This window comes from Toxotes jaculatrix, chromosome 13 (assembly GCF_017976425.1).
Source record: "Toxotes jaculatrix isolate fToxJac2 chromosome 13, fToxJac2.pri, whole genome shotgun sequence".
In the NCBI taxonomy this organism is placed as follows: Eukaryota; Metazoa; Chordata; class Actinopteri; family Toxotidae; genus Toxotes; species Toxotes jaculatrix.
In genome coordinates, this window is record NC_054406.1 from 5,865,331 (window position 1) to 5,889,486 (window position 24,156).

At 39.6% G+C, this 24,156-nt stretch overlaps 1 protein-coding gene across 1 annotated transcript in view; it reads left to right on the forward strand.

Annotated features, from left to right (window-relative positions):
- angpt1 (angiopoietin 1) overlaps positions 1 to 23,425 on the forward strand; it is a 47,314-nt gene extending 23,889 nt beyond the window's left edge. The window contains exons 5-9 of the mRNA XM_041054068.1: positions 3,818 to 3,945; positions 5,317 to 5,418; positions 8,174 to 8,340; positions 18,380 to 18,510; positions 21,503 to 23,425. Coding sequence (XP_040910002.1) covers positions 3,818 to 3,945; positions 5,317 to 5,418; positions 8,174 to 8,340; positions 18,380 to 18,510; positions 21,503 to 21,666 — 692 coding nt within the window. The 3' untranslated portion in view covers positions 21,667 to 23,425. The remainder of the gene's footprint in view (positions 1 to 3,817; positions 3,946 to 5,316; positions 5,419 to 8,173; positions 8,341 to 18,379; positions 18,511 to 21,502) is intronic.
- The last annotated feature ends 731 nt before the right edge of the window (positions 23,426 to 24,156 follow it).

Below are 24,156 nucleotides of genomic sequence, written 5' to 3' on the forward strand. Positions count from 1 at the left end.
GCATTTAAAACACAGAAGCAGAAAGGCTCTCTTTTTTTCTGTGTTCAGGGGAGGGCTGTTGTTTGTTTGAGAAACGGATTAGTGTTTTCATTTGAGGAAAGGGTTAGCATTTCATGCCACAGAGTGGCGTCTGCTTGCGTTAGGCTCTGTTTTGAAAACTGAGCCTGGGCATTTCCTTTAAAAAGCATGAACTCAAATTATCTTTGACTTCGCTTTTAGGAAGGTGACATATGCTTAGAAAAGGGAGTTTTAACACTAAATCTCCATCAACTTACCTCTTGTTTTCCATTTCTGCATATATGGCTTTTCCTACAATTAAGGCTTCCAATGTGTTTTCAACTGTTGCAGTGCAAACTAAGGATTGGTAAGATATTTTTGATGTGGCCAGATGCAGCAGTGCAGCTCTTGTTTAGGTTGTAATCATTACCTAAACCTCATTAGTGTGCAATGAGCCACAGACTGTTATTAACGGTAATTGACCTCAGCTTTGGAACGCTGTGTAAAAATTTCTGGCCACTAAATATGATTTTGTTTTACAGTGTTCTATTATCCCACTAAACGAATGACATTCATCATTTTTACAGCTGCTTACTCAGCGTCGAAGAAAACGGAATTATTTTAAAGTTCCATTTAGAATCTCAAAAAAAAAAAAAAAAAAGGCATTTGCAGCGTGCAATTCCTCAGCATGACAGTATGGTAAACCACTTCATTAGACATAACTCCACGATTCAGATTCAGTTTTTAAGTGCTGCACATGATTATTTTCATGCTTCACTGACCAGGAGAATGAACTGACACCTATTGTTACAAAATGTGTGCAGTTATTGCTAGTCACCTCAGCAACCTTCCTAAAACTGTGGGTATGTCTCACATTTATTTTCACAGAGGGACCTGGACTATTTAATTATGTGAAGCATTTGCAAACGCCTGTTAAAACTGTTAAATGGAGCCGTATGTTTTACAGCCATTTAATAAGCCAGTAGATACCAATTCCAGTCATTAGTGTTGGTTAGTTAGATAACTGAATTCACCTGGCATTTTAAGTTTAAATCTATCCATGAACCCTAAAGGGCTACAGTATGTAGACTGTATATAGTAGGACAGTTAGTATGAAAATATCCTACAAGATATGTATATAATATATGAATATGTAAATTCTGACATTATGTTCACTGGTGGTGTTTTTCACCAACTCATGAAGTCTAATGCTCTTTTACTGCACAGAGGTTGTAGGAGGGAGTTTGGGATGTGTGGTTGAGTGAACACAGCTCAGGACTTTGACCCCAAAGGTCAGGTTTGACCATATTTAGGCTGCTAAACACTTTGTTAAGTTAAGGGAAAGACTGGAAGGAAGTATGATGCACAATATTGAATAAATATCACATAACTTGAACTAAAGCATGAATCTTACCCAGGAATTTTCACACAACCATAATCCTCTTCACATGTTAAGCAAGGACTACACATCATTGTTGTTAAATGTACTGTGGGAAAGAACATTACATTTTACATTATTTTATAGTGCTTTGCATCCTTCATATATGAAAACACCAGAGACATTAATTGGTTCTTCGATGAATCACTTCAACTCTCAGCGGTATTTAGAGACTGATTATAGTCACATGGGAGCTGTGATGTCCATGGCAGTCTACTTAGCTCCATTATTCACTCTGCTTAGCTCTAGTATTTTGGCTCATTTGGCACGGGTACTGATTTATGCAAACACCCAAGCCCTGCTGGTCTTTTCACATGAACCCCCTACTGAATACGAGTCCCCACTGAACCACAAAATATTTTTCTGTAAATAAATATTAGGACATAAATAATATTTGTAGAGCTGGGCAGCAAGCTGTTCAAGGGAGCCGCTCCTACACTGGAGCATCCAGTCCCTCGGCGAACAGTCTTCTTCCACCAGGGAGATCTCAAAGGTGATTATGAAATAATTGTCCACACTGTTACATATCGAATACCAGAAAGTTTCCCTCTGACAATGATCTCTGTGGCCTCTAAAATGTACCCTGCTGTATGCCGGTGTGGGGTAAATTACCACCTGACAGGGCCACTCTTTGTTGTATTAGAGTGTGGTGCACAAGGGCGCACTCTATCAACCTGTCACAGCAGGAGATTCTTGTCTCTGACACTCAATACTTTGTCAAAATGCTCAGATAGTACACCCAAATAAGCACTCTGCTTCCACCTGGAAGTTCTGTGCTTAGGAGCAGGGATCAAAGCAAAGGCTAAGGATTGCTGACACATTTCACTTTTCACTGACATCTTCTTTTGCTCAACAATTCCAACAATAAAAACAATGGTGTGAAAACTGAGATGAACCTCTCATATAACAGGAGAAAGGGAGGAAGAAAAAGGCAAGGAAAAAAAAGGAAAATCGGAAGGAATTTCCATCAATATAACAAGGGCTTGGAAGGTAAATATAAACCACTTGTTATAACAGGAACTTGAAATTTATAGCTTGTAGTATTTTGTCCTTAGCCCCTTGCTTGGTTTCAAAATAGCGCCGCCATAATTATCTACAGATGGAAATGAATACAGCTGGTCTGTTTCTCTCCGAGTGAGAAATCATCCAGTCGATGAACTCCTTTTCTCTTGTTAATAGGTTGGTCACCCTCAGATTTTATCAGGCAGTTACAAGATACTCACAGTGAGACCTCACCGATCAGCTTCTGCCTCAGACGCCTTTTATATTTTCTCCTCTGAAATGTACAGATGTGAAATATGATAAACGGAACTGTTAAGTGTTTGTTTGCAATTCATGATTTTATAAAACATTATAGAACTATGATTTCCATACTTGACATAAGAGATTGCATGAAGGCTTATAGTTTTTAATAGCACATGCTTTAATAGCAAATGTTTTATTTACAGAGCTATTCTTGTGTCTGTATCTGGTGTATCAAGTGTTTATTTGATCCCTTCTTTTATCACAAAATATTGTTGGACCAGCACCTGAGCTTTGGCATCCTGTCAGTCAAAGTCCAAGTCCAAAATTGGCCAAACAGCTGGCATGCATGTAAGGTATTGTGTGGTGTGCAAAAATTACACCAATTAAATCCGCTTTCCGTAAACTCAGTGGCAGTAGCAAAAACGCAGATGTGCACAAAAAAAAAAAAGTGGCATTTCGCAGTAGATGACAAGGTTGATACAACTTGTAGCACACATATGGACTATGTATGGACCAAGAGCCCGGAGGTAGTTAGCTTAGCTTCGCGTAAAGCCTGGTAGCAGATGGAAAAAGCTAGTTTAGCTCTCTAAAAATTTCAAAAAATGACTCCCCTGGGTCTTGTCATCAATGTGAGTTTTCCAAAGAACCAGTGGAGACTCCAGGAAGTCACTGGACACAGCCGCTTATGGCCAAGAAACACTTAAGGCCCAAAACTTCCAGTAAAACCACAATTTATTGTTTTTAAATTTTCTGTTTGTGTATGGATTACGTGTTAATTGGCAAGCTTTGGAAGCACTGGTAGGCAGATTTGTTTGAGCTGTTTCCCCCTCTTTCCAGTCTTTATGCTAAGCTGAGATAATCACCTTCTGACTCTGGCTCCAAACTTATGACATAAGAGCGCTATTGAACAGACTTATTTCCTATCTCTGTATAACATTTCTTTAAAGTAACGGATTGTTGTGACAACTAGACCTGAAACAATTTTCGGTCGTTCTCCAGGATTGTAGAGCTAATTACAAATCAAGTTGTGAGTGTAGGCCACAAGTATGTTTCCTGTGTCTGATTTGCCTTAGTGGTCAGTTATTCAACAGAAAAAACAGTCTCACACTGTGCCCATTATTTCTTGTATATCCACAGTTGTTCCTAACAGTACAAAGGTTGAGGATGAAGAGAAGAGGTTCCGCGACTGTGCCGACCTCTACCAGGCTGGGTTCCACAAGAACGCCGTCTACACCATCCAGATCAGTTCGCAGGAGACCAAAAAGGTGAGAAGCTGCAAAAATCTTGCAGCCAGCAGTCCACTGCAATGTGAACATATCTGTCTTTTCATCACGTCTGGGAAGCTCTTTCATGGTGGGTGTACAGGGTTTCACTTGTTTTCTTTGAGTTGGAGCAGAACTCAACTTTCTCCATGTGAGCTAAAGATCCTGAGCCGCCACAGGACATCCGCCACTGATGGGTGTGAATGATGGGTGCTAGCTGCTGCAGAAATATTGAAAGCTGAAAATACACTTGGCAGCTTTGAGAGGACAGTAGTTCAGCAGCAGGGAGAGGTTCGTGAAACAAAGATGTGAAACAAGACACTGAGCTGATCAGGATGGTGACAGTGGTTCAAGTATGTGTGTGGATGTGTGTGCTCTTACCCTGTACACTGTGCTTACATACTCTGGATTGTTGAAAGTGCTGATTTAATATGTTAGGATGTTGGCAAGAGGTTTGTGTGTGTTGATTTTCTTTCTCGCATGGTGCTGCTGGGCCAGCCACAGACGATTCAAGTCAAGCTGATATTTGAATTCTCCACACTTTCTGCGTAAGAAAATACAGTGATGGAAGGTAGATATCAGTTAGCCTGACTTGTTAACATTGACACTGATTCTCACTACACGTTCTTTTTCGTTCATGTTAGTTCAATACCTGCAGAGTCATTAACTGTGTTTCCATCCAGATGGATTTTATTTTTATTTTTTAATTTGAAATACCACAGAAAATGTTTATTCTTGAGTGAGATGTGTGTTGTGTGTATGCACATGTGTGCCCGTGCTTTTGTAAACCATGAATGATGAGCCGGTCTTGGGGAAAATGATTCTGTCAGGGGTACTTCCTTAATTATACCCAGGCTGTGTTCATGTGTGTTCAGCTGTGTGGGCTGGCTGAGGTGAGAGACCTTCTCCACTCCACCCTGGGGTCTCCTCCTCAAAACAACGAGCAACTCTGCAGATAGAGCACCAGCCCTGCCTTATCAGCTTACACACACTGAGGTCCAAGGTTAAGGGCCACATTATACCCAGGTGTCTGCTGGTATGTGTCCAGCTCGGACCTCCACTTTGATCATGAAGAAACAAGGACCTCTGATGAGGAACATCTCTGGGGAGTTGGTGAGGGATAAGGAGACGCTGATTATGTTTGAGGAGGACACAGATATGTTGCATTCCCAAAGATGATTCATCATGAAAGCTGGGAAAAGGAGTGTCTGAAACTGAAAATAATCGTCCAAATGACCCTTCATTGTTTGTTAATGCCACTGAGAGTAACATTGAATATTGAATTAATTACCTTTGTGGTCTATCTGTATTCCATTACCTTCATACATGTGTGTTTTCCCAGCCCACCCTTTCTTTCTCTTTCCAAATTTGTAGGTTTATTGTAACATGGAAACAGCCGGTGGTGGATGGACGGTCATCCAGCGTAGAGAAGATGGCAGTGTGGACTTCCAGAGAACATGGAAGGAGTACAAGATGGTGAGACAAGACAAATACATGGACACAGACACTCTCCCAGCATCCAGACACTCATCCATATCCATTAAGCATAACTTACGAAACTGTGCGATGAGCAAAACATCCTGTTTCAAAAATACACTTCTGCAAGGGGATTATGAAAAATAGCATGTGCCTTTTGGCCTTTGAACATGCTGAAAACAGAGAGGCAGCATCCCCTGATCCAAGACCATTTGGAACGCTTCGGCCAGATGTCATTCCTCCTCAGCAATGGCTCCCCTGTTGTTTTTTGTGCTAGCGATGCGGTGTCTGAGATTTGCCCTGCTGCTTAGCCAAAGCTTCAGTGACATGCTGTTATTGTTCTGTTTTTTTTTTCCAACAGGAAGCTATTACCTAAATCTGAAAACAACACATTTGTTTAGTCTCTATGTCCTGGTGCCTGGTGTTTCATCTGTTAGTCATCAAGGAAAAAAAATCTATGCATATTTGCATTAAGGGTGTTAACATATCCAACCTAAGCTGTGTTTAGACGGCATATTGGGTTTATTATTGCTAGCAGTTGAATTTCTGGTGTTTGCTGTGTAAGTCACCTGTGTATACCTTCCTCCAGCATCCTCAGTTTATTGTTCAATGGACTGTGCTCATTCTATCCTCTGTAATATGCTTTCTGTTTACAGTTTAATTATTTTCCCTCTCTCCACTGCTCTTGATCAACAATTACATTACAAGCCAAGAAGCCTCCTCAGTGAACCAAATGAAAGCACATAACAGCGACTGAAAACTATAGTGGCCACTTATTACACTTACATAATTTATTCTAGTCTTATTTCAATGAGAAATCTCCACTTCATCTATAAGGTGGATTACAGTACATGAGAGGACAATCAGAGACACTGACTGACATTTATGTTATACTGCTGATCTAACAGCTTTGTATGACTGGTCTCCTTGAAAAGACCGGAGGTGATCGATGGTGTTTTATTGTGTTATTAAGTTTCTCATTCTTGGTCTCCAGAGGCTTGTGCTCACAGATTTAATGTACTTGGAGGATTTGTAAATCTTTCAGTCAAAATTGAGATGCTGTTTCTTTGTGGGACCACAGAGAGAATTTTGGCAATAGGGAGGTAGTGCACATTATTAAAATGAGAACTTAAGACCATCTGATGTTTGTCATGACATTACTAGGAGACCACACATCACAGGAGACTTTGCGAATTATATTCAACAACTCACTCTTTTATCTTATTAACATGAGATAATGCTTCCCAAATATTGCTCTACAGGTACCCCAAAAGTACATTTAACTAATAAGCAAGTTTTGAAAATTAATATTTTCCACTTTTAAATAATTAATAGTGTTAAAATAACACTATAAAATTCACAAGAACATGACGGGGGTTGCAGATGAGTGTACGTGAGCTCATCTGATGGCTGTGGGGGTGCGTCAGACAAACAAGGAACTGGACTCTCTGTAATTCTAGTTTATCCTTGTACATGTAACCGCTCCTGAGATTTACAGTGATCAACATGTACAATTACTTTTTTTTTTTTCCCAGAAAATGAGATTTTAGCAAGTGTAACTGAAATGCAACCCAAGTGCTCAGTCCAACAATATGACTAACCATCCCCTCATCTTTTCTGATCAGAATGATGTAGATCAGGTTTGCGTGTGAAGAGCTGCGAAGCACCGGAACTATACAGGGGAAAACTGTCAACACAGGTTGACTCCAAGCCTTTTCTCCAGCCAGGGTTCTCGAGATAAACCACGGTCGCAGTAGGAGGCATTGGACCAGGCTGAAAGCCAGTCAGAAGGGAACATCTCATCAGGGATGAGATCAATTGTGGAGAAAAGGGGGAGAAAAAAGGAGAGAAAGCTGTAATGGGCCCCAGTCCCTTTCTCTTCCACCCACTCGGCAGGACATGCCTAAGGCTAGAGGAATGCCCCATATTTACTTTCCCTCCTTCCCATTCCTCATCACCACACACGCTTAGCACAAACACAGACTTCTCTCTGACTTTGCCTCCCTAGCCCCCACCCCCCTCCCCACTCTCCCAGTCTTTAATGGAACGGTCCAGGCCATCCTGTCAGAGCTGTAATGTCATCCTGCCTCGTGATATTCCCCTCTGCAATCTGCTGCTCTTGCTGCTGTCAGAAGCACTTTGCCTGTGACCGGCAGCCACTCTGATCAAATACAAACTTTTGCATTTGTTTGAAGTGGTGTCCCTGCATGCAGTATATATTTTGGGAAAGGAGTCTTTAAGTAATAATGAGTTTAACATGTGTGACTTGAGTGGAAGACAGAGATGGAAAAAGGTGTGTGTCTGTTTCAGCTGGTACCAATTTACACACTTTTATAGATAGGTAAGTCTATCCACGTGGGGGATAAAGCATGCTTAAAGAGACCTGCATAAAATACGTTAATACAACATAAGTAATGTGTTTGACTTTTTCACTGCATCTGGAGAAATAAAAAAGAATGCTAGTATGCTACGAAAAATATTTATGCAGTACAGAAACATTTCTGCTCATGGATAAACAGCCACATTAATAATGATTAGGAACCATTTGTTCTGATCCTGTTTCTGACTGACAAAAAATAAATCAGTAAATAAATTAGAAAATTCCTTCTCATCCATTCCACAATCCTCTAGTGTTGAGATTTTATCATTCTTGGAAAAGAGATAGCAATGAATAATCTCTAGTTTTTGATTTATAAAAAGGATTTTCATTTGTTGTTTCCACGCTGATTATTGTGTTTCTCTTCTTTCACTGCAGGGCTTTGGGAGCGTGTCTGCAGAGCACTGGCTGGGCAACGAGTATGTTTACCAGTTAACTAGCCAGAGGCAGTATGCTCTTCGTGTAGAGTTGACAGATTGGGACGGACGCCAGGCCTTCTCATTATATGACCGCTTCCAAATCGGCAGTGAGAAACAAAACTACAGGTAATGCTGCTCATGTTGCTACCAGCAGACAAAGAGTGGGATAATTGTTTTTTCAGGCCAAGGAACACACAGCCAGCAAAATTCTCTGTCTTTCTTACAGCTTTTCATCGTAGCTGGTAAACTTAGCTGAGATCAAAAACATCCTGGGAGCTGGATCTGGTTTTGCAGAATCCAGTGGTGGTTTGAAATGAAGTTCCATATTTGCACCACATGTTAAAGCGATACAGACTTCAGGCAGAAAAGTGAATAAATTAATGAATCTGCAAATAATGATACAAATTATTTTCAGCCACATTAGCAGCATGGCTCCATTGATGGCAGTCGGACTGTCTGTTGCTCAACCACTTCAATAGCACAGCATCACACGATCGCTAATGTGACTGTAGATTCTTATACAATGTCTACACAGCCTGTGTAGTGAAAGCAGCAGAATAGCAGAGTAGCAGCACAAGCTTTAGTCCTCCATCTGTGCTCTTGTCTTTTGTCCTTTTCTAATCTTGATCACTGCAAATCAGAAGACTGTTAAACTGTGTCTTCAGCATATGTCACTAATGGAAGGAAAAAAGAAAGCAGGAGGAGAAGGATAATACTACAATGGAAGGACAAAATGTCCAAAAGTGTTAAGACTATAAATATGGCTTGTAACTATGAGCTTTCCAGACACTTCAATCAAGTTGCTTCAGTTATGTAACTCTGTGGTGAGATTTTTCTCATTGCAAATTCCTTCCAACCCAAATGTATCACTTGTCATCGTCTCCTCATTGCAAACTTTCCTTTGATTGACGCTTTGTCCTTGTGTGTTGCGGGGGCGAAGGTTTCTGTTTTCTTTTGAGGGGGTTAATGATAACAGCCCTCAAACTATGGCAGATGCTTGGCCCTCTCAGATGTGGAAAACTACTGCAAATTCCACAGACTTCCAAGCAATTGCTGGCTTCAGAGTAGAAGGTCTGACATCTCCAATTCTGTAGTTTTCACTGGATGGTTGGTTCCCTCTGATAAGAGGTCCCGTTAGTTGCGAAATGTCTTGTGTTAGGCTTTGAATGACGAAATAAGGAACTAGATTCTGTAGCTTAAAAGCCTTTACCCTCAATTCTTCCATTCCTTCCACCCAAGCTCCAGAAAAGAATACAGGTTTCAGGTGTTTCCCTACAGCAGGGAGACCATTGAGCTTGTTGTCATATCTAATCTTAAGAACTGTCTTGCGATGACAGGGGTTTCACTTTACAAGGTTTCCGTCTTGAGGAGTTTGTACCTGGGGTAGGCTCTGTGGTTTTCTCTGAGGACTGAAGAAATGGATTTTAATCAAGCGGAAGAGAAGAGATGTTTTTTGTTTTGAAAGACCCAGTGTAACTTCATCTGATGTAACCTTTAGTCTTCATTTCTGGCTCTGGTTTGATTGCATTGGCACTGACTTCTCAATGTGGTACACAGATATGGAAGTGCACAGGAGCACATTTATAGGCTGTGTGTCAAACTAATATTTACTGTTGCTGAGAGGAGGTTGATGATTTAAATATTAAGTTCATTTTGCTTCTTGAAAATTAAACTATTCTCTTTCACACATTAATTTTTTCATTTTTATCATCCATGTCTGTAATAAACACATACTTTTAAGATCCCACGCTTAACCTTTTGTTCTTTTGAATTAGGGAAATTTTTTTTTTTGTCCCACTGAGGCAAGCAAAGGGCATCCCTGGCCATTCTAGCCTGTTTTGGATGCAGGCTCATGCTGTTAAGGAGTCCAATCGACATGCTGATCTCTATAAATACATTTGTTCTTGAAAAATAGTTGTGGTATGATAATCACACATTGCTTCTCTGAAACACAGGCCAAAACAAACCAGATGGCCTGGCTCCAAACAAACTGACGCTGCCACATTCTCTGTTTTTTCTGCTTTGGCACCTTCCTGCTTTTAAATGTCAAACAATCTGTGACAAGTTCTTAAGATTGCATTTATTGCCCTGAAACATGAGAGATAGTCATAAGTGATATGGCTTGTCTTTTAGTTAGTTTTGGATTGTTTTCTGTCATCTGTGGTGGTTTACTGGAATACAGTCTACATCAGCACAAGTCAGACAAACATTTACAAAGACCTCATATGGTATAGTTAATCTACTTCTTACTCTGTGTGTGTGTGTTTCACACATGCACACTCTCATACTGTAAGAGAAAAAAAGCACACAAAGAAAGACATGAACAGACGAGCACCACTTGGACACCAGGGAGAATAATTGGATAGTCTAAGTCCAACAATGTACACGATTCCCCATTTATCATCAAGAATATTAAGCGAAACAAGCCAGGAAATGTTTGTATTGCTGCCAGTTTCTTGGTTTCATCTACATAGACTGTAAAGCGGAAATTACTCAACAAGCAGGCAGTAAGGGAGGTGTGCAATAATTCCTATGTGAAATAAGAAAGGTCCCAATCCTTTATAAATGAAATTATGTGAACGGAATAAATGTCATATGTATTACCAGCACGCTTGGGTTGAAAACTATATTCTCCAACATGGGTTTAGAAAAATTAGGATGAGCATTTTTCACAATTGTACACTATATAAACCATACAAATAATTAAACTATCTATCATACACAATATGCATACACTGGTCTTGCAGAACGTAAAGAGAAAATTCTCTTAGAAATAGAGCATTATAGCAAAAGTGAAGCAAAAGAGCTGCAACAATACAATAGCATCCAAATAAAAGAAAAATACTGACTACGTCTGCACAGTGTAATCTGATGAGAAATGTTGCTTTAGTGTGACCATACAAATTCTGTTGACAACACTTTGAGGGGTAAATTTGGGTTGGCCAAGCTTCTACTAAACCACAACCTCATAATATTGTGAAATTAGTCCTTTTTGGTTTTTTTTCTCCATTGTGACTAAGGTCACCATAATTGCAGAGGTTACTGTCCCCTACCATCATAGATAATTTGGTTGCTGTGTTACACCATGGGCTGCAGAAAGGAAGATAATAAAATCAAATATAATTTGATGACCTGCAAATATTGTTGCAACCATAGCCATCAAATAAACACATTCAGCAAATTACCCTCATTCATCAACCTATCTTGTGCTAAAAGCAATTTAAAAGCTAAGAGGCTAATTAGAAGGAATATAGAGAAGTAGAGATGGAATGAAAAAAGTAAAATGGTGCTGAGTCAGAAGGAAAAATATGGTACAGAATGAGGAAAATTGCATGTTGTACAAAACTAAATTATGTAACAAGAAAAAACAGAGCCACAAACTGAACTGAATGATACACAATACTGATGGATACTTGGATAAACAGTTTAAGGCAGAATAAGGGTGATTACTGAGTATAGTTTTGAAGTTATTGATGATAACATTTTCAAAAGTTGACCCCTTTTGGCCCACAATTTCGTTTTGGAAAAAGGAAAAAGACCCTCTGAACTTTTTGTACACAGTGCAGTTGTGTAAATTCGGTATATATATATATATATATATAGTGATTCCTTAGAGTAACAAGCCTAAAATTTATATGGTAAGAGTGAGAGAGCTTGTTGCAGTTCCTAAAAATGGATTTCTCTATAGTTTAATGAACAGAATTAGCAAGTATAAAACAGTATCATCTGCATAAAGTTTAATTTGACACTCATGGATGAAAGCGTTATCACACAGCACAGAAAGCAGACAATAACCAGATTACTTACTGTAAGTGCATAGAAACATCCTGATTATTGACTGGTCTCCAGTGGATTACTTACTATAACTGGACTAGAGGTCCAGTTTAAACCTTTTCATATACTAGGATGCTATGTCCAACCCATTTTGCACCCAAGTGGACAAAAACCATAAACAAATGTTATCATTATATCATATCATATTTTCCATTAACTTCCTGCAAAATGCTTAACATATAAGACTTTTCTTTATTCTTTCCAAAAATCCTTTGCTCGGCTTTACACAGAGCATGACCATATCTGTATCGTTAAGTTTTCTCTAGAAATAAGTTATATGCAACTACTTCAGAGGAGAGGAATTTGGGTCTCTGGATGTCTGGGTGTGTTTAACAAAACCCTAATGCACATGTGAAGATGTAGTGAAGTACTCTGGGCACCTGAGAGAACCATTATTTCCAAAACTGTCTACAATAGAAACATTAATTCAAGTTGAATATATGCACAGACACAAGCTGAGGTTTAAAGGGAAATATGTTTTGTACGTACGTTCAAAGCCTCCCAGCTGGAAAAAAAGACTTATATGTTTATTTCTGAACGAGCCATTACATATTTATTCAATATCCTTTCTTGTTCCAACAACCAAGTTCTTAAATGCAGTGATTTCTCCATAGTGTGGTAATGGCCCCATGGAATCAGATAGATCTAGTTTAGATTTTTTTTTTTCATGTGGGGATTTAGGAAAGAAATTGGCAGAGATTTAACTTCCAAAACACGGTGACATGTCTCTTTTCCAAGACTTACAGTGAGATAATCTTAGATATCTAAAGTAATGTCTATTTGAACCCCATCCATGCAAGGTTCAGGTTCCATAGTTTCCAATTACAAAGACGTGAAGGATCAAAGCTGCACTTAAATGAACAATGTGTTTCGTAATCAAAGTTGTATTTGGGTTTTTTGTTTGTTTTTTTTACACTCGGTAAAGTTGATTGTGCAAGTCACCTTCTCAAATAAAACAACTGAAATTAAAATTAGTAATTAAAATAAAATTTAAATAATAGTAATTATAAAAATAATAATCTGATCAGAGACAAAAACATTCCCAACTCAAAGTTCACCTAGTAGCTTTTTCAATGATACCACATGGTCTTCATCAGTGGATGGAGTTTGCTCATTTGCCACAGAGACAGATCTGTTGACTAATGATAAGGGTGTAATTGGCTGCTGAATCACAGATCAACAGATCCATCTCCATGACAACTAAATAAACTCCATCTAATGACGAAGTCCTTTAATACGATTGAAAATAGTTGAAAATAGTTTTGTCACAGTACTATTTTAAAGTTCAAAAGCGAGTTTTCATGCTTACCTGGACACACTCATCACAGATTTCCAGCTGTTTTCTAAGGAAAGTGACCTCTTGTCACTAGAAAGGAAAGCCAGTTGCAGATTTTGATTTTGACATTGCAGTGAGATATTCTTCTGTCATTTTGTTTTGTGATCGCTATAGGTTGTTAAAAAGATGAATGTGCACATGGTTGTATTTGGAAACTCATGTATCTTGACTGCAGTGACAATATCATTCCATGTGCACCTAACCAGGCCTATGAGCATCTATTCGTGTTGTTTGCGTCAGTGTATATGTGTCTCAGTGGAGCTATATGACACCCAGTGGCAAGAAAGCAACCAAGCAGGTCTGAGCCATCCAGACACCTCTGTGGCCTCGCAGTAGGAAGCAAACCATTGGTCAGGGTGATTAACCTCTGTAATGGGCCAATCAGACTGCAGTTCAGGGGACTAATGACTACCAGGTGTGTGAAGCACATGCTGGACTCTCAGCTGACTGGGTAGTTGCCCCTCATGTATGGAGATGAAAGAAAACAAGCAGACTAAGCTTAAAGTGTTAGTCAAGAGATGAAAAGTGACATTTTTAAGTGCTGCAACCACTTTGAGAGTTAGAGTTTTGTTTTTTTTAAGAAAGATTTTGTGCACACTATAGTGATCATGTAGTTTTCTTGGAGGAATCACTCAAACTTTGTACAGACAGATGACAGACACTGCAAACAGGTGACATGTTAGCAGATCTCAGGCCCTGCACCAGTCCTAGCCTGCTTAGATGTAATCCAGCACCAGCATCTCTCCTCTGTGTGGGCAGAAGGGGACACATTCTGGGGAGGAACAACTTCAAGGAGTACTCTGTTAAGGCTTCTCTGCTTTATGTTAAGGCGGTTCTCAGACTTTTTCTGGCATGACCCCCTTCGGAAGATGAAAAAACTTTTAAGGTGAGGTTTCATGGGAGAACAGCTCTAAGGTACCAAGTACAACGTGCATTTGGAATTTCCATTCCAACATATTTTTGGAAAATTTATTGTAGCTAATTAATGCTATAGCTTTATTTTTTGAACATTTAAAAAAAAAACTAACCAATGGAATGAAGATTTTTAACTAAAAAGTTGAGGCATCCATTACTCTAGTAAGAGCAGTGTATATAAGTGTTAAATATTTTAATGATGTTTGATAAAAAACATTTTAAAGATTCAGGGTGACAAAATGTCAATCACTTTAACCTACTTTTTCTTGGAAATGGTCTCAGATAAACACATCCCAGTAATCTGATTCCTCACCTGACCCTTCTACAAGTCATTTCCCACATACACAGTTTGCAGCTGTAATACTCCAGAGCATAGACTCATTATAACTGAAACTGAATCTGTATCGAAGCTTTAAGGCGTTGGTTCACCCGAATGACAAAAAAACATTTTCTCACTTACCCTACTCATTTACTCACTTGTTTAATCATGCAAATGGTTTTGGTTTTATTTGCCCAAGTTTTGTTGCATGTCCACCGGAGACACTTGCAGCCACCCCAATACAACAAGGAGAGTGGAATGTCATTTGTGGTCCCTAACACATTAGATGATTACTCTTCGTAGAGGCAGTGTCCCAATTTATCTATGATAAGCATCAGACCTCGCTGTGAATAGTTTACAGTGGGAACAATTTTGCACTGAAGGGAGTTCTGTAGATTAAACTATGTGATCTGGACATTGTTTCTTGAAAGAACATACTGTTGGTTACAAACTGTTACACTCATTGGGTTAGGAAATATAAATTACAGCTGTTGTACACATTTTTTTTTCATTTTTAAAAAAGACAATAGGCTAAATAATTTCATATTTTCACATACTTGTGGAAACAGTGTCGGATCATTTTACAGCCTGCGACTGTTGATACTGCTGATATATTTTTTGTCGTATTTATTGTCAACAATTGTAATTTTACAACTTTCAACATTAAAGAGGTGTTAATGTTGTACTCCAGGCAGAAAGCAGAAGCTACGAATCTAGGCTAATTAGCTTAAACTTTGACTGGGGTGGTGTTTGTGGTGAGCCGATATCAGCTCAAAACCTGGGAAATTTGACCAAAACTGCATCTGCATGACACAAGTGGTCAGGGAAAACATGTGTTGCGTGAACTGACCCTTTAATTATGGCACACATTGTTGCTACTTTGACTTTATAAATAGATGTTAGAGGAATGAGATGACATGACACCAACCTCCCTCCCCAGAGGTATCATTGAGTAAAATCAAATTATACCACTCACAACTCAATATTTTGGTTGCTAATGAGCCTTGACCAATCGCATTACAAAGTTACTTTAACAGGAACAATCAGATTATCTTGCACTGCCTGTTAACTTCTTGATCTGGCTGGCCAGATGTCTGTCCCCTGATACATCTCATTAACATGAATTACTAGACGTCGTCTCTGTGTCAAACTCTACGTCTCTCTGTCTTTTTCTCTTTCATTCTTAGAAACAGCCTTCAGAGAAAGCATCTCTTCCTCTTGAGTTCATTACTTGGCCCATCTTTTACCCTGCTTATCATCTGAGTGCATAATGGACCCTGACAGGAAAAACTGCAGATGTCAGTTGGGTTGGGGATTGTTGGTCTGGTAAATAGGCAGCACAGCCGGTAAACACAACCGCAGACTATTTAAAGCAACTTGTCAAAGTGTCATGCTGAAAATCCCTCTTGATGATGTGCTTTGGCGATTTGTCAGCAACAGTGATTGTAAGAACTTTGGAGGATGGAGAGTAAATGTGCAGCAAGGTCTGGTCTTTATCAGAGCAGTAGCAGACCTCATCTTTGACGCTGCATGTTTTTCTTTATTCCTCAGAATCAGGAATTAGCTGATAGAAGTCATGCTACCCGTAAGTGAGGCAGTGTGTTGGGATGTGAGTTTACTCTTAACTGCGAAATATCTCAAAAGACATCTGTTGCCTGGTAGACACCACATAATTTCATCATCAGTCACAGATGACATACTGTTCACAGGAAGCTGTGTATTTATACATACACACAAGTGCCTGTGATATACTCACAGGCCCTTATCCAAACTTACCATGTCCACTGGTCGCTTGTGCCACTGATTAGATACATGACTCACCCTTACATTGTAGGATTACACATACTGATTTAGTGGCTTAGTGAATTCCCCACTGAGTTGTGTGCAGTCACACTTTTTACTCTGCTGTTCAAATAAGCCATTTACACAGCTGTCCAAATACAGGAGTTGTTCACGTTAAATGACTCTCTTTCCTGGGGAGTCTGCTGTCTCTTTCTTTGAGATGTTCAACCTGATGCCTCACAGCTACAAGCTTCCCAAAGCGTGGAGGTTGGAGGTGCATGCGGAGGGTTCAACATCTCCTGAAAACAGAAAATATTGTTTTTGTATTTGTTACTTTCTCATCGGAAAACCAGAACTAGGTGCAAGGTTCACTACACGCCCATGGTCCCCTGTTGTTGAGAAATGGAGTGAGGAAATTACTTTCTTTGAGAGTGAACCGTTTTTAATAATAGAGACCTCATTGGCACGCAGCTACAGTCCTGCTCTTTGGATGAGCATTCTCTTCTATTGGGAGAAAGTGAAACTGGGAGAGTGTGAGAGAAACAAAGACAAAAGAAAGAAAAAAAAAAAAGGAAACGTGTGATACGACAGAACGGGAGGAGTGTTCTGATGGTAATGATAGAGTTGTCAGAGGGATGTAGGGTTTGTCAGATCTGCATGCAGCCGTTGTCATTCACACCAGAAGTGAGTTCACAGTGGGACACACCCTGGAGAAATCTGCTTCCCAGCTCCATATTAATTTTCAATTTGTTCGTTGCATATCAAGTGTGTGAAGTAATTCAATTTGGGAGTGACTTCTTGTTATCAGCCAGATAGACATGCCGTGTCTTTTAGTAATCTACAGAATGAAAAGATCTCACTGCCATTTACATCAGATGGATAATTACCAAGTGACCATTCTCAGCAGCTGTTCTCTCGATTATAGCATGGCTCTAATCCATTTTTGAAGCATATGTTTAATCTGTAACATATATTTTAAGAGTAATAGTTTGCAACTTTTTTATCATAAATAACTACACAGAGTCTTCATATGCACATAAAATGATGTACTTTAGGGGCTTTAATTATGTAATAGAAATTGGGTTTTAATTAGCAAATAGAGATAATGGTGACAGAAAGTGTTCAGTAACCATTTCTTTTTATTTGAAATATTATTCAATGATACAGACAAATCCATAATACAGATGTTTTCCTATTTTTTTTTTTTTTTTTTTTAACCACCACTACCAGGCAACCTGGATTTTTGTTCTGGTTTATGTTCAGCCTGTTCAAATTTGGCTGAGCAGCAGCATATGCTTTTTAAATATAAAATTCTTTAGATTGGGTCTGACGTAAAATATTTCTGTTCTGGCAGCAAAAAAACGCAGTAGCATGTATCTTTTCATGATATAAATGTAACATCGTGAAAAGAGGAAGAGCATTAGGGTCTGTGTACTTGAACACATGACGAGAAGACAAGGAGAAATATTGCATACCCACAGAGAGCCTGCCCTGCCTATGCAGCTATGGATAGATGATGGGTTAAACAGGTTGCTTATTGCTTTTTTTTTTTACTGTGTTTAGCTGTTATAAGTTGGTGTTTAATGATTTAGTCTGTTGTCATGGTGTAAATTAACATTCTGTGGCCCAGCAGATGTAAATGTGATTCCCAGACATTCCTTGTACTAAATTCTTTTTCCTCTCTCTGTCTCCGTCTCACTTTCCATCTGTAACTCTTTCATATACTCTCTCTTTCTTTCATTCTTTATTTTATTATAATAATTCCCTCTACCCTGTTAATATTGTTCCAGGTGTTCTACATGTACTCAGTCACAGCAAAAAATAAATATCTCTCAGGAGACATTTCTTGCAGCATGTTATGTCTTCTTGCTGTCTTTATTCCTTACACTGCTCACACCACCGTACCCACCCCCCCTTCCTCCCACTGGTCTGTTTTCTTGTCCTCACTCCCTCCTCTTCCTCCTCCTGATGTCTTTCAGGCTGTTCCTGAAAAGCCACAGTGGGACTGCAGGCAGACAGAGCAGTCTAGTAATCCATGGAGCAGACTTCAGCACCAAGGACATGGACAATGACAACTGCATGTGCAAGTGCGCCCTCATGCTCACTGGAGGTAAGTGCAGCACGTTGCAATGAAGCTACAATAATACAGTAATCACCAAAGTATAATGAGATCGCTTGATTTACGTACTCTATTCTGACTGGACAGCTGTTTCCTGACATATACACTGACACCAGCTATGATGTTAAAGACGTTATACAGAATTGAGAATCCAGAGAACAACGCCATTTCTCATTCACAATGAATAGCAGCTGAAAATAAGGTTAATGAGAGCAGGGAGAGTGAACCAATGGTATAACCACTCCATTGCGTCTACCTTTCCAAAAGCCATTTTCTCTGATTGGCTTTATGACCAATACCAAAATGTTCACTGCCTAATCATTAGTTCAAGTCATTTTGATCACAATCTGCTCTTACAAGACATGCAGTGGACTAACGTGGCCACTTACACATCTATCTGCACCTATTAGGCCATGTTCCCTATTCCCTCCCAGTTGCATTGTGGTTGGAAACGAGCGCATTATAAAAATCCCTGGGCGCGGCACCAAGTGTCAGAGAGATTTAAAATGACTATGCTTCTCCTGCTGTGTAAGTGGAACCCAATGACCCTCGCTGTCTCCTCATGGCAGCTATATTGCTGTAGAGTCCTGACCTGGTACTAATCAAGCATTTCTAAGAGCAGATTTAAGATCAGCGTTACCTCTTAGGTCATTCTGAATGCAGTGGGTTAAAGGGTACTGGCATCTGATCACTGATCAACACCACTACTCTGCTTGATTCATAGCCTGCCTATGGCCAACCACAAAGGAGAAGCATGACAACATGTAGCCTGCGTCAAGGCTGGTCCGAACCCAGCACTGTGCTAGCTATAGTATATACAGTAGATCATCTGATTTATTTCCTGCGTTTACAAGAGCAGGGCTGATATTAAATGATGTAAGTGTCTGGAATATACAAGAGGAAAATACCTCTCTGCTACATTTATGAGGACAACCGCAGCATGCCGTATTAAGAATACGGAGGAGGATACAGTGTGGACACACACATAATGTATATATTTACCCAGCACCAGAACATACAGTAGGGATGAAGCACAGTAGGAGGTAAGGAGGGATCCCTTTATCAGTTTTTGTTTTTTGAAATGTGAAATGTTTTTACAAGTCAGTCAAAATTTGTAGCCTGGAAACGGAGGGAATACTGATCATAAATCCCAAAGGACTGCTGCTCTGCACATTAAATGTTTATGTTTGTGTAGTCTGTTTGTGTAGTAGCTTGTGTTATTCGACAAGCCAAGGACACATTTGCTGTATTCTGCTTTATTGCTGAAGAGGAAGAAACACTATCTCAATGCAAGTTGCAGGTTACACAACACGCGCTTTGTGAAATGCTGTCAACAAACAGAACATACTTGTCTCAATTCCACACATAAAGCAAAGTTTGTGTGTTCCCATCAGGGTGTCATTTACACTCCCACTAACTTTTCTGTACCAAATGTCTTTTCATTCTAATTATGGTTGGTATTGTAAATTATTTCCTGACTATGTAGTGTGAACCCCAGCTAAATAAATTTCCCTCAGGAGATGGTGGAAAGCAATGTGAGAGAAATTTATTTAGCTGCTAAATGCTTCACTATGTTCACCAGCTAACTCAACTTTGTCGTTTGGAGCTTACTTACTGAAAACAGCTGGAAAGCGATGAAAGCTGTGAGAATGAAAACCAAAACAATAAATCTGTGGGTCCTAAAACCAAAACAACACACTAAAAGACACTAAAACAGCCCTTAGAGCTGAGGACCTCTTTCATATTACACGCAATCATTCATTCCATTGTCAGTTTATATTGATTTTAGCAGCTTTAACCTTTCACAGCTTTGGTTCATTGACAACTTCTGTCAGAGGAGATACTTCAGGTGCAGTGTGTCCTATTATAGCAGAGCAAGTGCATTTTCATATTCAATTCCCACTGGCGCCAGCATTCTGGAATTTCCATGCAATGCTGTGCATGTGTGTTCAATTGCAATCAGTTTGAAATTTATATCTGTGCGGTCCATGCCAGCAACAAGGGCAGAACACTTTACTGACAGGACTTGTGAAATGTCATACTGTAGTCCACAGTGGTATTCAGGTCTGTCAGAGGAGAGAGGTGAAGCGCTGCCATTTGCCACTGTGTGACTGACACATGCCATACCTCGCATATGTTCTATGTCTGACTGTATCAGTGAGGGTGTGTTTACCAGAGCAGATATTAAACTTGACTGACAGATTACTACGATGGAATAGATTTTATATCCTGTAAGCATCTGTGTTGTTTGAAATAGAAATGCTGCCTCTCCACACTTGCATTTCTTGACTGCTTGTACTTAAATGCTGGAGTGTCTGATGATCTTCTAAGGCAGCGGGTAGACAAGGGAGAGACAGTTGACTAAGTATGGAGGTGCTAAACCAATCAGAGCCATGTAAACTGCCAGAGACATTTTAAAATCAGTTCTAAAAAAGACACAAAGCCAATGTGTGTCTTAAATTGTATAAATATATATAATTTCTATGTATATATATTTTTAAAAACTGCCCGTTTAATCCAAACACGTCTACCCTTCTCAAAATAACAGATGTAGTTCAGGGAAATCATGAAATGTGTCACCTTGGGAGGAGAAAAAGAGTTTCCCATGCCATTTGCTACTCTGGTGTCCCACTGGAGCAAATACACATGCTCTCATTGCTTTAGATAGAAACAGGTACAAAATATGTTCAGCAACAGGTACTGGCGTGCCAGTGAAGCCAGTGACAGTAACACATTGAGCAGATAGCAGTGAAATGGAGTCTGAGCCAGTGCCATGGCCCAGTGGGAGAGGCCATGGGAAACTTTCAACCTTTACCAAGGGCAAAATTTATGGTAGACGTGACTTAGACAGTACCTTGCAAGTGATTTGCAAAGCGTGTTGACATACAGCACTCAGTTGTTCAATCAGACAATCCATCATCTTACTCTGTATTTTTTGTGCACAATAACATTGTGTTTTTCTTTGTCCTTGTTCTTTCTTCAGGTTGGTGGTTTGATGCCTGTGGCCCGTCCAATCTCAATGGCATGTACTTCACCCAAGGACAGCACATAGGGAAGTTGAACGGTATCAAGTGGCACTACTTCAAGGGTCCCAGCTACTCGCTCCGAGCCACAGCCATGATGATCCGCCCACTGGACTTCTCATAGTCTTCTGAACTTGTGAACTTTTACCTTCCAAATGGCTATGTAGCACATTAGAGGGACGCTTCCTATTTTATCCTCTTGTCTCATCTCATTTCGCTGGCCATGGGAGTCATACAGTAAATCTTTTATTCAACCTGGTTCTTCCCCAGAGCAGCTGAAAATGCCATTCTATCGTTGCATCATGACCTTTCCCCTCATTGAACTGAAAATCAGCCACAGGGAGGAAAACAAAGCATGATACAATTCACCTGAACTGTTTTCTGTTACAAGCTAGATTCACACACTTGATGTGTGAGCATTTTGAGCACAGTGTAAGGACAGCGTGAGGCATGGTGTTCAATTCTTCCACTTTCCTGGGGACCTGTGTTGTAATAATACGGAGGACTTGAACTCTCCTGACTGGAAAGCAGCTCTCACAGAGCAGCAGTGACTCTTAAACTGCAGGACAGAACATACCTGGAGCGCTTTCAGGAGACAAATGAGAGACATGGCTTTTTTTATTAAGATATTGCTCACAGAATGCAGCCCATAAATATTACGACTGTGTTGTATTTTGTGTTTTTAGTACTATTTTTGTTATTCCACCTGTATACAATATCAAAAGTGAGATAAAATTGTCTTTTGTACTGTACAGTGTGTACTGTATCTCTGTCTGCATCATGTATAAAACACACTTTCAGTTTTAAGGTGACCTTGAAATTCAAGCGATGACATGGTAAAAGTTATGAGGATCACTTTTTTTGTTTGCTGGCAAATACGCACTTGCTGTCTTGACAGAGTGTGATTATTTTTAGAGTTCAAGATGTGAGGTTATTATTGGAATAGATCTGGACTCAGATCTGTTTGCTGTTGGCTGAGAAACATCTAATACTTGCCAAGGTTCAGATTGTGAGTGATCATCTTACTTCTGCAGAATAGGAAAAACAAGGACATTAATTCAGATGCATTTAATTAGTGAGGCGTTATAATTACAGCCGTGCGCATATGGGAGAAGAAAGTGCACGTTTGCATATACAAGTAATGCGCATTTTCAGAAATATGCAGTATATTCCTGAGTACAATGATGATGTACCACATCATGGTCCTTTTATAATCACAAAGATGTACACGCTTATATTAAGCTGGTGTTCCACTCACAAAAACTTTTTTATTTGCGGCTTTTTTGCGGTTTCTTCATATTCTAACCTCTGACCTTAAGACAAACAGCAGATCATTAAGACAAGTTACATCCAAAATATTTTTCACAGACATCATTATTACATTACACAGTATCATAGTCCAGCCAGTTTCTGTTTCTCATCAATACAGCTTAGGAAAAAAAAGGAGCTGGAGTTGGATATGAAGCATGAAATTAATGATTCCACCAAGTGATCCGTGTGAACACACATTTCATAACTTCCAGCTTATAACAACAGAATCTACAGTGGGGTATTTACTAAAGGTACACATGGTGAGAAGATAAAGTATATCTGGAACTTGTATAACTACAATTGACGTGTTTATTAGTATACTAAAATTGTATAATTTATCGTGTGTGCATAAAGCAGCTTTCCTGAGGAAAGCTATTTCATTCTTTTCTGTTTATTCTCTGCCAGAAATACAATGGTGTTTTGAAGTTGAGCATAAAACATAGGAGTTAAGATAATAACCCTGGAGAAATGTGCCTTTGATAATTCTGCTTTTACCTCATTAAGTTCTAGATTTGCAGATTTATTTAAACATCTTTTGTAACATGTGGTCAGTGTTGTGTTGCTAGATTAAATAAAAGAGCATGTGATGCACTAATGTTTTCAATCTGCGTTTAGGCTGCACTTTTTGAGCCAAATTGTTGTGATGATAGACATGGGTATAAAGTCAGGGCTCCAAAATTTGGCCCTCCTTACATCTTTCTTTAAGCAGACATGCTTTAGCTTCAAAAAGTTTCCTTTCATGATAACATCTTCAACATCAGTTTAAATCTTCCTTAACAAATGCTATACTGTGCTGTGTGTCATGCAAAGCAAGCTTATTGGCACAGAAAGACATGAGATAAATCACATAGATAGACAGACGTGCTCTCTTCCGCCTTTTTCAAGACCAAACCAGATGGTGCAAAGATTAGAACTCCCTCTCTGCCTAGTCAGTGGAGTGGCTATTGTCTCGAGCGGTGACTCGCTTTGCTTGCTTGCTTGTGGCAGTGACAGATTGCCAAAGTGTCAGACGATGCTGTCGGGACCTGTAGTGTCTCTTCATAGTTGACATTCCTGGGCCTAATCAGAGGTTAAACAAATTACTACAGACTGCAAACCGTTGTGTGTCCTTCAGCGCCTGCACTGACCCGACACCCTCGCTGGAATGTGTTCTATAGAGAGTCCGAGGCAGCGGAGTGTGAAGTGGGTCTGCACAAGCTGGCAAACACCTATGTGGGTCTTAAGCTTTGTCCTTTGTTGGTGTCAGGACAGGAGGTACAGAGAACCAATTATACACTGGGGGAAGTTTTGTCTCCAGTGGACA